General features: G+C 41.3%; 1 protein-coding gene across 1 annotated transcript in view; it reads right to left on the bottom strand.

Annotated features, from left to right (window-relative positions):
- AK9 (adenylate kinase 9) overlaps nucleotides 1-15172 on the bottom strand; it is a 103857-nt gene that overhangs the window by 41083 nt on the left and 47602 nt on the right. Inside the window, exons 19-21 of the mRNA XM_082633552.1 lie at nucleotides 13812-13964; nucleotides 6548-6748; nucleotides 6066-6181 (exon numbers count right to left, since the gene is read on the bottom strand). Of these exons, the coding sequence (XP_082489678.1) occupies nucleotides 6066-6181; nucleotides 6548-6748; nucleotides 13812-13964 (470 nt within the window). The remainder of the gene's footprint in view (nucleotides 1-6065; nucleotides 6182-6547; nucleotides 6749-13811; nucleotides 13965-15172) is intronic.

Genomic DNA, 15172 nt, shown 5'->3' with positions numbered 1-15172 from the left:
GATATAATAAACAACTTCCTGTAAAGTAGCAAAAATAAGACTAATCTCTCCTTTTCTTGTGTCATTCTTGTTCAATTTTTGTGTCAGGATTATGCAAGGTTCAAAATGAGCTGGAAAGTATTGATATTTTTCTATGATGTAGAAGGGTTAAATAACATAGGACTTATCTAATCAACAAGAACTGTCCTATAACTCCCTACAATTATTTTTGTTTGTTTAGCTTTTATCTTTTGTCCTAAGCAAATTTTAGTAATTCGTATTTTGAAAATGCTTTTCATTTTGACTTAAAAATGTATTAAAGTTGTAATTTAAAACAACCGTCTTTTAAAATCTGATTATATACCCCTTTCTATCTCAAACGTTATCTACTGCTCCTTCTTTTTACCTCATTCTACTTGCCAGAAGTTTGTCTATTTTATTGCTCTTGTCAGTGAACCAACTTTTCATTGTTTTTGAAGTTAGGCCTACTGGTTTTATTTGGTTTTGTTTTCCTATTTCATTAACTTTTGCCTTTAATCTCCTTTCTACTTTCTTTTGGTTTATTTTGTTATGCTTTTTCCTAGGTTCTTGAGTTGGATGCTTAATTAATTTCTCCAGTCTTTCTTGTTTTTCAATAAATGCACTTAAAGTAAGGCTGCCAGACTTAGCAAATGAAAATGAAGGCTCCCCAGTTATATCTGAATTTCAGTTTAAAAAAATGTGAGGTAGGTGAGTGGTGGGTGACAAGGTTGGGCGGGGGGTCTTTTTGGAGCAAGGGATTCTGGGAAGATGGTGATCTAGAGACTCTCTCTTTCCTTCTCTGCCACCTCCTCAGTGGTAAATAGCTGCTGGGGCAGGTGGCTGGTAACCATGGACGTGAGGGGAGACAACTGTACAACACTCTTTACCACTGTGAGGGGGACGAGTACCTGGAGACAAACAACAGAGGGACAAGAGCATTAAGATGCCAAGTCTGGGCTTCCCTGGTGGCGCGGTGGTTGAGAGTCCGCCTGCCGATGTAGGGGATACGGGTTCGTGCCCCGGTCTGGGAGGATCCCACATGCCGTGGAGCGGCTGGGCCCGTGAGCCATGGCCGCTGAGCCTGCGCGTCCGGAGCCTGTGCTCCGCAACGGGAGAGGCCACAACAGTGAGAGGCCCGCATACCGCAAAAAAAAAAAAAAAAAAAAAAAAAGATGCCAAGTCTTCGGAGGAATTTTGCCTGTAGAAATCTGTGGATTTCCTGGGGGAATGTTAGCATCAACAACTACCACCCAGGAGTGTTTGTGGTCTCTGTGGCCTGCAAGAGACCAAGAAGGAGCTGTATGGGTGGGTGGACTCCTCCCTGACCCTGCATCTGGGTAAGTATGAGGAATCCAGGTAGCTGAGCTTGTCTCAGGCCTCAGCAACAAAATAGGTGACCTATCTGCTGCTATGCTCCTGACCGATGGGGAGAAAAGTCACTTGGCCTTTCATAATTTTTGAGAATATTGTCACCTAAAGCACTCCAGCAACAGTCCTGAACCCCACTGAGCCAAAAAAAAAAAAGAAACAAAGAAAACAACCATCTGTCTCAGGAAGCCTGGCACACACTGCAAGATTAGTCAGATCAAACAGACCGCAAAACTCTGCAACACAGGCAGGGAAGAAACCCGATCTCAGAGTAGAAAAATGATGGAGACATTTACAGAGATTCATGTAAACACTAGAAAGAGTTCATGAGCACCAATAAAATATGTAAATAAGCTGAGGAAGACAGTGAGCACTTGTGGTGGAATCTGGCCCCCAAAGATCCCCAGAACCTGTGAATATGTTATCGTATGTGTGTGATTAAGTTAAGGATGTTGAGATGGGAGGATCATGCAGGTGGGTCCAATGTAATCACAGGGTCTTTATAAGAAGGATGCAAGAAGGTCAAAGGCAGAAGGAGATGAGATGATGGACAGTAGAGGTTGAAGTGATGAGTTTTGCAGATAGGGAAGAGGCCATGAATCAAAGAATGCAGATGACCTCCAGAAACTGGGAATGATAGGGAAAGGCTTCTTTAGAGGAAGGAACATAGCCAACACTGATGTTAGCCCCCTAAGATTCATTTAAAAATACTGACTGTGAGAACTGTATAATAATTTGGTTATTTTAAGCCACCAACTTTGTAGCAATTTGGTACAGCAGGAATAGGAAACTAATACTCCACTCTAGAGACCCCAATGAATGTCTTAAATTAGAAGGCTGAGTGTAAGACAAGTCTACACATATTTGAACAAACTCTACAAATGTAAGAACAAAAAAGTAAGAGATGGAAAACTTGAGGGAAAAGATAAGATATTTGGAGGATAGATCCAAGAGACCTAACTGGTATTAAGTATTGTGGAAGGAAAAAAATGGAAGAGATGGAGGAGAGGCAAGAATTAATTTGCCACAAATAGAGAAAGAAATAACCTCATTTAAACACATGCCAAGTGCAGGCAGAACTGATGAGGAAAGACAAACACCTGGACACACCTTGATGCAATTTCTGATCTCTGAAGCAACATTAGAAGTGTTGTTTCTTTTTCTATTTGTGTGGCAAAAGCGAAATATCTTTGCTGTCGATCTTTCCTATTGTAAAAACACTGCATCTCGAATGTTAAAAAATCAGACACTATAGATAAGTATTTACAAAATAAAAATTACTTGCGAGTCCATCACTCAGAGATAACCACCATTAACACAGTCAACAGCTTGACTCAGGTATAACTGACATTAAAACACTTACATACTTAGTTTATAATTTGATAAGTTTTGACATACGTTTGATCCATGAAACCATCACCACAGCCAAGACAATAAACAGATTTGTCAACTGCATAGTTTGCTCCTGCCTCTTTGTAACCCGTCCCTCCTGCCCCTATTTGCCTCCTATCTGCCCCATCCCCAGACAACCACCGCTCTGTTTTTTATCACTATAATTAGTCTGCATTTTCTAGAATTTTATGTAGGTGGAATCACATAGTATGTATTCTTTTTTGGTCTGGCTTTTTCTCTTAGCATAATTGTTTGGAGATGCATCCAGGTTGGTGTCTGTATCAGTAGTTCTTTTATTTGTTTTTATTTTTCTGTGTGTGCTATTCCAGGTCTAATTATTCCCTGTTCCTAAGACTAGACTCTTTTTAGTATACTACCCAATGCCCTGTGAATTATGAGGCTTTTCCAGTCTAGTTGGTGGGAATAGGCATTATTTCTGGCTCTGTGTGAGATCCAAGTACTGGTCCCACTAATCTCTGGTACTTCCCAGAGCCCTGAGTAGTTTCCTTACATGTGAAGCTGATCAGTGCTCTGTTGAATACTTGAAGGGGCTGCTCTGCAGGTGTCCAGAGCTCTCTCTGTGTACAGTTCTCTCATCTCTGGTCCCTTCCCTTCTAGCTGCTTTGGTCTCCAGGGGTTCTCTGCTCTATCTCCTCCAATCCTCCAATCAATGAGTCTCCCTGGCTCTGTCTGGGTCCCTCCTCCCTGTACCACAGCCTGGACAAGGTACATGGCCTTACAGACAGGAAGATGGGGAAATCGTAGGGTGCACTTCATTTATTTCCCACCTCTCTGGGATCACTGTGCTTCACTGTCTCATGTCAATGCCTTGAAAACTGTTCCATGTACTTATCCTATTTTTCAATTGTTTCAGGCAGGAGGGTAAATCCAATCCCTTTTAATCCATCTTTCCTGGAATGACTGTTAACATTTGAGTACATATCTTCCCAGAATTTTTATCATGAGTTAGTGTACATTTTTTTGCTTTTGTCTGTATAGCACCTTTCTTTCCCTTTTCAAGTAACATGACCCTTCTCCCTCTTCTCATGGAGAACCACTTCTTCCACATTCCAAGGTTCTCAAATGGACTAGACAATCAGAGTAACTCCTCACCTTATAGCCACTGAGTGCATGTGACTGAGGTTGGCTCAATCATATACAAAGTCCTCTAGTTACTATGATTAAGAGGGGCAACTGACTGAGCTGGGAGAAGTGAAATTCTTTCTTGTGATTTTTCCAGGTGGATGTAAAGACAGAGTGTTGTCTTTCCTCCTAGATCAAAATTTCTAAGGATGTTCTCCCAGAATTCCTGGCAGCCATGTCTGCCTTATTTGGAAAAAGCATCTTCGCAGATGTAATTAAGGATCTCAAGATGACATATCATTGTTCATTATTCAGATGGTCCTTAAATCCAGTGACAAGTGTCCTTATAAGAGAAGACATGGAAGAGAGGCCAAGTAAAGACTGAGGCAGAGGCTGAAGCCAACACAGAGGCAACCACAAGCCAAGGATTATCTGGAGCCACCAGAAGCTGGAACAGGCAAGGAAGGGTTCTCCCGGGAGCCTTCGGAGGGAGCATGGTTCTACCTACCAACACCTTGATTTCCGAGTTCTGGTCTCAAGAACCGTGAGAGGATAAATTTCTGTTGTTTTAAGCCTTCGAGTTTGTGGTGCTTTGTGGGGTTTTTTTGTTTTTGTTTTTGTTTTTGGCTGTGCCACGCAGCATGTGGGATCTTAGTTCCCCAACCAGGAATTATTGAACCCATGCCCCCTGTAGGGGAAGCATGGGGTCTTAACCACTGGACCGCCAGGGAAGTCTCTGTGGTACTTTGTTATGGAAGCCTTTGGAAACCCTGCAGGTAAAACTGATCTGTGTTATGGTAAATTAGGAAGAGTGGAAGTGAGGAAAAGACACTATATTATCAATGAAGACCATACTTAAAAATTTAAGTTTTGAATATTACAGACAGCTTGAGAACTGTCTGCAGATACAAGAAAGACACCAAGTTCTTGCAGACCAGAGCAGGGCACAGAAGAAGAACAGCAGAAGAAGGATGACTGAGAGGAGAGAATCTGAATATTAGTGGGACAAAACCCATATCCTTTAGCCACCCTGACTGAAGGTCTCAGCAGTTCCTTAGGATAAAGTACCGAAAGCTGTTAGCAGAATCATATTGTGTAACATTTGTTGTCTGACACATACATATTTGGGTTTAAGTTAAGGAACAGTAAGTTAATTACAACTGAATGTTTATCTACCCGTTTTATTGATAAAGACCGGAATTAAAAGAATCACCTCCTACTTTATTATTGATAGATGCCCGAACTGGGAGGCTGTCAGTTGAGAACAGTGACCAAAATTGTGGTGCCAAGGAAGAAGATTGGGGCCTAAAATGAGCTGTTCCCATTTGAGCAAACCACTCATTGTTATCATGCCTGTAGCCCCTCAAAGGTGCCATTGCTATGCTTTGTATAAAACACCCATGTCTGTTAAATCTTTTTTGTTATTAATTTTTTTTAATTGGAGTATGGTTGCTTTACAAAGTTGTGTTAGCCTCCACTACACAACAAAATGAATCAGCCACACATATACAGATATCCCCTCCCTTCTAGGTTACCACAGTGCATCAGGTAGAGTTCCCTGTGCTATACAGTATGTTCCCATCAGTTGTCTATTTTATACATAGTATCAATAATGTATATGTGTCAATACCAGCCTCCCAATTCCTCCCACCCCACCCCTTTCCCCCTTGGTATCCATACATTTGTTCTCTACATCTGTGTCTCCGTTTCTGCTTTGCAAATAAGATCATCTGTACCACTTTTCTAGATTCCACATATATGCGTTATTATACGATATTTGCTTTTCTCTTTCTGACTTAACTTCACTCTGTATGAGTCTTTAGGTCCATCCATGTCTCTGTAAATGACCCAATTTCATTCCTTTTTATGGCTGAGTAATATTCCATTGTATATATGTACCACATCTTCTTTATCCATTCCCCTGTCAATGGACATCCACTTTTGTTAAGTTTATAAAATATTTCTGTCTCTAATACCTATAGACATTTCCAGCAGAAAAAATTTAAAGAATTCTTTTTTCATGGGCGTAATATACTGTCTAAGTAGCCCTGGCATTTCAGAGGTCAAATGAAGCTAGGTGGAGGCAAAATGTGTTGAAAATGTTTATAAAATTGAAGATCCCTGCTTGTTTTCTTGGAGTCTGTAAGTGCCCGTTACCACTCTGGATATGTGCGTTTTCAGTGATGTGACCACGGTGAGGGAGCAGGAACAAAGACTCCTACCTCCTCCTCCTCCTCCTCTTCTAGCTCCTCATCGCCTTCGGCCTCAGCCTGATAGTCTTCTGTTTCTTCATCATAATCGTCCATAGTTAACTCCCAGCCAGCATAGTGGAAAGGTTCTGTAGAAAAAAAGAAGAAATAGTTGGGAAGGTATTTTTAGGATAAAAGCATATTAGCATATGACAGTAGCCAAAGATTAGGAAAATTAATTATAGGGACTGGTCTCTTAGCTTAAATGTGTATGCAAACAGGCCTTCACAAATTCTTTAAGTGACAACTGGCCAGTTTGGTCAGTGCTGTTCGTGCCTCATGGCTGTTCTGATTGGTGGGTGCCTGCACTATGACAGTTGTTAAATATTTTAAATATCATCCCTGGATATACTGACTGTTTTGCTTCACAAACCACAGGCTTTAAACTTTCACAGTACTTTTAATAATATTACCTGCTCATGACAATAAATGTTATGATTACAGACAGCCCTTACTTTCCATGGTCTCAACGACTTTTTGAAGTAGTTCCTCTGGAGTTTTGTCAGCAATCTCCAAGTTTAAAACTTGAGTAAAAGAGTCACGGATTGCTGTTTCCATCTGCCTCCAGGCGGAGTAGAAAGATCTGACACTCTCTTTAATTGGCTCCATTTCAGGAACATCAGGATAAGCGTCTTCTGGAAACTCAGGTAGTACAACTTTTGAGTAAAAGTTAAAGGAAAGAAAAAAGAGCCTTCAAGCATTATATCTTTAGTCATATTACCAAAATAACTTATACTTTATAATACTTTAAAAACATTTGGGCTTCCCTGGTGGTACAGAGGTTAAGAACCCGCCTGCCAATGCAGGGGACACAGGTTTGAGCCCTGGTCTGGGAAAATCCCACATGCCATGGAGCAACTAAGCCCGTGCGTCACAACTATTGAGCCTGTGCTCTAGAGGCCACGAGCCACAACTACTGAGCCCTCGTGCCACAACTACTGAAGCCCGCGTGCCTAGAGCCCATGCTCCACAATGAGAGAAGCTACCGCAGTGAGAAGCCTGCTCACCGCAACAAAGAGTAGCCCCCGCTCGCTGCAACTAGAGAAAGCCTGTGTGCAGCAACGAAGACCCAATGCAGCCAAAAAAACAAACAAAAAAAAAACCAAAAAATACCCTGGACTCAGGGATGAGACATGTCCCTTATTTAATACAGTGTTTTGGCATTTCTGTTACTTGTAGACAAATGCAGTGGCAATGGATACAGATGGAATAGTCTTCCTCTTAAGCAAGGTCAGCAGCTATGCTTCTTAATTTAAAAAGTCAACCCTACCACTTAGTTACTTGATAGTCGAAGCACATGATCAACCCTTAATCAACAACACTGAACATCTGTGCTCCAGAATTTAAACTTTGAATTGTTTGCTACTTAAATCTGGTCAGGCTTCTGGATAATGGGGTGGCAGGAAGCGACTTGCAAAATGTTCAGTGGTTGCTCACTCCAGGCTGCCCAGCCTGGTCCTGACAAATCAACATGGTGAGGTCAGGCTTTATTTGAGAGAGATGCATTTGACGGGAGAAAACTTGATCAGCCCATGGCATTGGTTTTTAGATGGCCGTTAAGGAACCACTGGTCTTAGGGACACACTATCCGTGCAGTTGTCATTATGAGCACTGCTCTTTATATACCCTAGGTGTCTGCTGTCCCCTGTTCCTTTTCCTTGAATTACACTCCTTGTGATGGGTTCAATTGTGCCCCCCCCAAAGATATGCTCACATCCTGACTCCTGGTACCTGTGAATGTGACATGAATTGGATACAGGGTCTTTGCAGAGGTAATTAGTTAAGGATCTTGAGATGAAATCATCCCAGATTTAGGGTGGGCCCTAAATCCAATGACTGGTGTCCTTGTAAGAGGAGAAGATGCACAGAAACAGAAATACACACACACACACACACAGAGAGAGAGAGAGAGAGAGAGAGAGAGAGAGAGAGAGAGAAAAGGCCATGTGAAGATGAAGGCAGAGACTGGAGTGATACAGCTACAAACCAAGGAACACCAAGGACTGCTGGAGTAACCAGAAGCTAGGAAGAAGCAAGGAAGGATTCTTTCCTGGAGATTTCAGAGGGAGCATGGCTCTGCCAATACCTTGATTTTAGACTTCTAGCCTCCAGAACTGTGAGAGAGTAAATTTCTGTTGTTTTAAGCCACCAACTTTATGGTAGCTTGTTAAAGCTATCCTAGGAAACTGATATATTTCCCAATAGTCTACTTGAAAACAAGCATTGGAGAGCAATGTGGAATTTAGTGAAGATTTAGCAAGGGAGAGATGGAGAGACTTTATTCCACACACCCTGTGACAGACACTGGTGGTAATTCACCCAGCCTCTGTGTTCCTCTTCTTCCTTCCTGGCAGACCTGTGCTTCTGTTGCAGTGTTTACCCTTCCCCACATGGCTAAGGGAGTGGGACCCTCTCTCCAGCTCCAGGAATTTATCCTGATTGGTTTAAGCCCCAAATGCTGGTTCCTTTCCTTCTGATATTTGGGGAGGGAATGTAACTATTGATTTTGAGAGTGCTAAGATTCAGTTTCACTTAATTTGAATTAGGAATCCTGAGCTCCGATCTTTTCAGAACATAAGGCAGATGAGGAAAAAATCCCTAAGTTCTAGTCTGGTAATGATGACATCAAAGCATCAACTATGAGGCAGACTCTCTGCTGGGTGCTTTAAAGAAATGTTCTTATCCCTATAAAAACTCTGCTAGGTAAATCTTCCTAGCTCTGTTTTACAAATGAAGAATGTAGGTGCAGGATAACTCTATAACTTGTCATATAGCAGCCAATGTGAAAATTTTAAAATGTTAATAAGATCAGATTGACCACTTGCACTTATAGAAAACTCCCATCTCCATAAGCCTCTGGCCTCTGCTTTGCTCTCCAATTTCATCTCCCACCCCCCTCTTGCTCACCATGCTCCAACCACATTCAATTTCTTCCTTGACCATGTGAAGCTGTGCCCACCTCTGAGCCTTGGCAGTGGAGGGATCTTTGCCCAGATCCTTTCAGCGCTTTTGTCTTGCCTCAAATATCATCTCAGATGACACTCTTCCTTGACCATAATGTTTCGTGTTGCCTCTTCCAAACCAACCCCGTGGTCTCTATCTTGCTCATTCATTGAACAAACACTTATTGAGTTCCAACTATATCCCAGGTACTGGTTTAGTGTCTTCATGGCACTTAACACAATCAGAAATTATCCTAGTTATTTACTTGTTTATTCTTGTTCTTCACCCCATAGAATGATGGCTCCTTGAGGGTAGGGATCTTGACTGTCTTGGTCACTGCTGAGTCTGTACTACCTAGGGCAGTGTCCGTTGCTTTGCACGGCACTTAGAAGGACTTCAGTAAATATTTGTTGAAGGAATGGATGAATTTCCCGATGTTTATTACTAGCTGACTCTATTACATGTCCATGAAGTGCTTGGAATGAAGCACTGTGATTTGAGCCAATGGTTACTCTAAGCTCATGTTCTTGCATGTAACTGGCCTATACCTAACCAGTACATAAAGAAAGCAAATTGGGAATGAGAGAAGTGATTAACCAGCCTCGGAATGCATAGGTTATTGCCCTTCAAAGTGTCGATTCTAAGCAATACATGTGTCATTCCATTCTAAGGCTAGAGTGACGACAGGATTGAAATGAGACTTCAGTCATCTTATTTGACAGAGATAATGATTATCTTGTGGCCCAAGACAGAAGCCAAACTTCAAAGGAAAAGATGTGTTCCCAAGCATGAGATATAAAAAACCTGCTTTGGGTATGTGTTAGTTTCCTGTAGCTGCCAAAACAAATTATCACAAACTTTGTGGCTTAAAACAACAGAAATGTATTCGCTCACAGTTCTGGAGGCCAGAAGTCAGAAATCAAGGTGTCGGCAAGGCTGTGCTACCTCCGGAGGTTCTGGAGGAGAATCCTTCTGCCTTTTTGACCTTCTCCTGGGTACTGTCATCTCTTGGCTGGAGTCTGCATCACCCAATGTCTGCTTCCATCTTCAAATTGCCTTCTCCTCTGTGTGAGAGTCTAATCTCCCTCTGGCTCTCTCTTATAACGACATTTATGATGGCATTTAGAGCCCACCTGGATAATCCCACATAATCTCCCCATACCAAGATTCTTAGGAACTTCCCTGGTGGTCCAGTGGTTGAGAATCCGCCTTCCAATACAGGGGATGTGGGTTCGATCTCTGGTTGGGGAACTAAGATCCCACATGCTGCAGGGCAACTAAGCCCGCGCACCACAACTACTGAGCCCGTGCGCTCTAGAGCCCATGCGCCACGACTAGCGAGAAGCCCATGCGCCACAACAAAGAGCCTGTGCACCGCAACAAAGATCCCATGTGCCGCTACTAAGACCCTATGCAGCCAAACAAACAAACAAATAAATAAATATTAAAAGAAAAAAAAAGAAAGATCCCTTAGGGCTTTCAAAGCCTCATTAAAACAAAACAAAACAAAAAATTCTTAATTTAAGGACTTCCCTGGTGATCCAGTGGTTAAGACTCTGCACTCCCAATGCAGGGGGCCCAGGTTCGATCCCTGGTCAGGGAACTAGATCCCACGTGCTGCAACTGAGAGCCTGGATGCCGCAACTAAAGGATCCCACATGCCTCAACTAAAAAGCCTGCATGTTACAATGAAGATCCCATGTGCTGCAACTAAGACCCTGCACAGCTAAATAAATAAATAAATATTTTAAAAAAGATTCTTAATTTAGTCACAAAGACCTTTTTTCCAAATAAGGTAACATCTACAGGTTCCAGGAATTAGGATGTGGACACACATTTGGCAGCCATTATCAGCCTACCACAGGGAACTCTGGATAAAGTAAAAAAAAATTCCAAAAGTAACGGATTTATGTTAGACAGGGTAGTTTTCTTTCCTTTCTCTTTTTTATTTTGGTAAAATACACATAACATAAACTTTACCATCTTAACCGTCTTTAAGTGTACAGTTCAGTGGTGTTAAATACATTCACATTGTGTGCAACCAACACCACCATCCATCCTCATAACTATTTTCATCTTGTAAAACCAAAAACTCTATACTCATTAAACAATAAGTCCCCATTCTCTCCTCCTCCCAGCCCCTGGCAACCACCATTATACTGTCGGTCTTTATGATTTTGACTACTTTTAAGTATCTCATGTAAGTAGAATTATATGGTATTTGTCTTTTGATGGCTAGACAGGGCAGTTTTAAGTGAAAAAAAATTGCTTACTTAAGCAATTTACAGGAGAAGACTGTGAAAAAGGACCCTTGGATGGAAGAAGTAATCACTAGTTAAACCAGATGCAAGCCCTTCTGTGAAACAGAATATGGTCTAACAGGGACAAAACAGACCCACGATTTCACAGATGCGAATTGCTTCTGGAGAAGCCCAGTCATGTCTACAGAGCTGGCTAGAACTGACCCTGAATGGAGTAGGCTAATGGCTTTAGAACATCCAGTTTAGGTTGCCTGGGGGAAATAATGAGATAAAAGGCAATGACATTAAATTGTCCCCTAATCTGTTACATTATTAAATACCAACTGTGAAACATTGGGGATATTGGAAATCTGGAAACATTTAATGGACATTTGTGTCATATTTAATGGATGTCAGTTTCTTTTATTTCTTTTGATATTTTATGGCCTGTTTCCTTGCAAAAGGTAGGTGGGTGGAAAGATTGTTGTCAGCCTAATTGGTTAAGTACTCAAGAAAACAATGAAGTTTCTGGGTGAGAGTTCAAGTCAATAAAGGTGTGGGATTCTTAAAAAGGAAATTGGGTATTTCATCCTATTAGCTCTTCTGTCTGGCACAAGGTTCTGATTTTATACTTACCATCCCATAAACCTAATGCCAATCCCTGTAGTAAAAACGATCTATGTTAAATTTGAGCTTTCTCATTGTAAAAATTCCCCTTAGTCCTGGTTCTTTTACCAGCTAACAGCAGGTTTTCATCCCTTAATTGCTCCAGGGCTGGCATCTAGCTGCAGGTATCTGAAAACCTTTAGTTTGTAAGAGTAATTTCTAATTCAATGTTAATTGTGCTCGAAAGCATTTTATGAGCCCCGCTTCCACCACAGTGAGGTACCCTGTCTTGCTGCTTAAGCCCACTCTCCAGCCCTGAGAGTGACTTTCGTTGGAAATCTGTAAGATTCCTTCTTGCCCTGCCCCAACCCACCAAACTGGATCTCTGAGGAGGGCTGGCTTCATGGGTGTACGAGCTGTGCAGTTGCTCTAGATCTCTCGCCCAGGATGGCCTCATACTTAGTTTACTGCACTTTGGTTGTCATTTTGAAATTTTTAATAATTTTATCTTTGAATTGAGTTTTGTAAGCAAAATCCAAAGGGACTCCAATGGACAACAGGGCAGGTGTGTGAGCAGAGATATGCATGATCTGTGTCTGCCATTCTTTGCTTTCTCATTCTCATGAGCGTTCTTGATGCTCCATCATGAGCACAGAATTCTAGGGGACCCACCATATGTGGGAGTAAGTGTGACTTAGTGGCTTGGGGTGGGGAGGATGCTGACAGCCCTTGAGAGATCGTGGTCTCCCTTTGAACTAGAACTTGCTCCAGATGCAGAATGAAGGTGATGGCATTCAAAGAGACATGAATGACCATGGAACCTCATCACATCCCTTCTTACTCATGTTACTTTCCTGTATCAGCTAAACTGAAATGGTGTGGGGCTCATAAAATGCTTCTGAGCACAGTCAGTACTGAATTAGAAACTAATTTCACAAGCTAAAGGTTTTCAGATACCTGCAGCTAGATCATTTCGGCTAGACTGAAAATGATGACACAGAAAGAAAGGAAAAGATAGGGCAACCCAGAGTTCTTTTGCCTTTCAGTCTTTCCTTTCCTTAATCATTGGGAAGCTAAAAGTAGAGAGCATTGCTAGAATATATGCATATTAGGAAATGAAATAAGAAGCTGAGTTACTTTTTTTTTTTTTTTTTTTTTGCGGTACGCGGGCCCCCCACTGTTGTGGCCTCTCCCGTTGTGGAGCACAGGCTCCGGACGCGCAGGCTCAGCAGCCATGGCTCATGGGCCCAGCCGCTCTGCGGCATGTGGGATCTTCCTGGACCGGGGCACGAACCCGCGTCCCCTGCATCGGCAGGCGGGCTCAACCACTGTGCCACCAGGGAAGCCCCTGAGTTAGTTTTGTGTATGAAACTGACTTAGTGTTCTGGTAAGAATAAAATACATATGCATGTACAAGCTGCAAAATACAAATTGTGTAGTTTCAACGATTTTGCATATGAGTTAAGTGCTCTTAACGTTTGCATTTAAAAGTGGCATTGGTCAACATAAAGATGAATGGTAAAATTCATGCTAATAACTTAAAATTTTAACTTTTCTTTACTTAGAATGACCTCAAATAGCAAACAAAAAGTACTATGACAAGTTAAAAGAGAGACCATGGAAGAAAAGAGCTTTATATTTTCGTACTTTTAATGGCTCTTTTCCCCTACTTTTTGGACACTGTGCCCCACAAATTATATAGCAGGCCCTGCTTCTGAGTGTCAACCCCCCGGGCAGAGCAGACTCAGCTTTCCTACCACACTTCCAGCCATATGATTTGGACTAACTGGCTGTACTCTGGGGGCACATCTCTCCATTTACAGCCTGCTTCCATTTTATACCATATAAACACATATATACACACATGCACACACATACATGCCAATGGACAAGAGTGGAGTTAAGGATACGATCCTTAATAAAGTCTAACCTGATTCATGTTCCGTTTCAGGGACCTCGAAAACTTCAGCCCCCTCAGGTAAGGACCCCCTGGTCTCCTCGGCTACCTCAGGGGCCTCAGACTCTTCGTGAAGTTCAGACTCCTCACCTTCAATCTCCTCGTCAGCCTCAGCTTCAGTTTCTTCTGCTTCTATAAAAAATGAGAAGAAATAAATTATTTAGATTAAGTCAGCAAATATTTAATTGAGAATGACCCCTGGAGCATGAGGCTTAATGAGAAAGATAGAAACAGTCTCTACATATTGTATCTATTAAAATGCAGTAGTAAAGGATGATAGTAATATGCTCAGAGTGCTATGGGAGCACCGGCCTAAGGATTCATTCAAAACGGGGAAATGCATATAGCATTCCCAAATATTATAACGGTACAAGACAGGAAACAGCCCAAGTGTCCATTTAAAAGGGAATGGCTATACCTGCACTGTCTGATATGTAGTCATGAGCCACATGTGGCTATTGAGCACTTGAAATGTGGCTAGTCCAAACTGAGATGAGCTGTAACTATAAAATATACAATGGACTTCAGAGACTTTGTATGAAAAATTGAATGTAAAAATATATCAATAATTTTTACATTGATTACATGTTAAAATAATAATTTGGACATAGTGTATTAAATAAAATATACAGTTGGCTCCCTGAATCTTGAGGTTCTGTATCTGTGGATTTGACCAACCACGAATTGAAAATATTTGTTTTAGAAAGTTCCAAAAAGCAAAATTTGAATTTGCTGCATGCTGGCAACCATTTACATTATATTAGTTATTATAAGTTATCTAGAGATGATTTAAAGTATATGAGATGATGTGTTTAGGTTAAATGCACATACTATGCCATTTTATATATGGGACTTGAGCATTCATGGACTTTGGTATCCGTGGAGGTCCTGGGACCAATTCCTCATGGATACTGAGGGATGATTGTAATTAATTTCACTTGTTTCTTTTTTCTTTTAATGTGACTACTAGAAAATTTAAAATTATGTATGTGGCTTGCATTTTATTTTTACTGGGCAGCACTAGGCTAGACTATGTATTTTCTTATAGCTAGTTACAAATAATAGAGTATGTTGATCAGTATGCTAAAATTTAAAAAACATAACTCCAAGTTTTACATAGTTGCTGATGACAGCTATAAGAAATAAATGCATAGAAGTCTTTGAGGAAGAAGATGGGGTAAATGGTGGTGTTAGAAAACCCATCTCTTCAATTCCCTTTAATGTATTTTTTAAATTGAGTGAACAAGGTATTTTCTATATAAAGATATGAAAAACTAAATGAGCTTGTTTTCTGGACTCTTGTGGGAATTATTCCCTCCCCTGCCCCCTGCCCA

Source organism: Mesoplodon mirus, assembly GCF_964341445.2.
Source record: "Mesoplodon mirus genome assembly, chromosome: 10".
NCBI lineage: Eukaryota > Metazoa > Chordata > Mammalia > Artiodactyla > Ziphiidae > Mesoplodon > Mesoplodon mirus.
The sequence above is the reverse complement of the archived record's forward strand: the minus strand, read 5'-3'. Positions and strand labels throughout refer to the sequence as shown.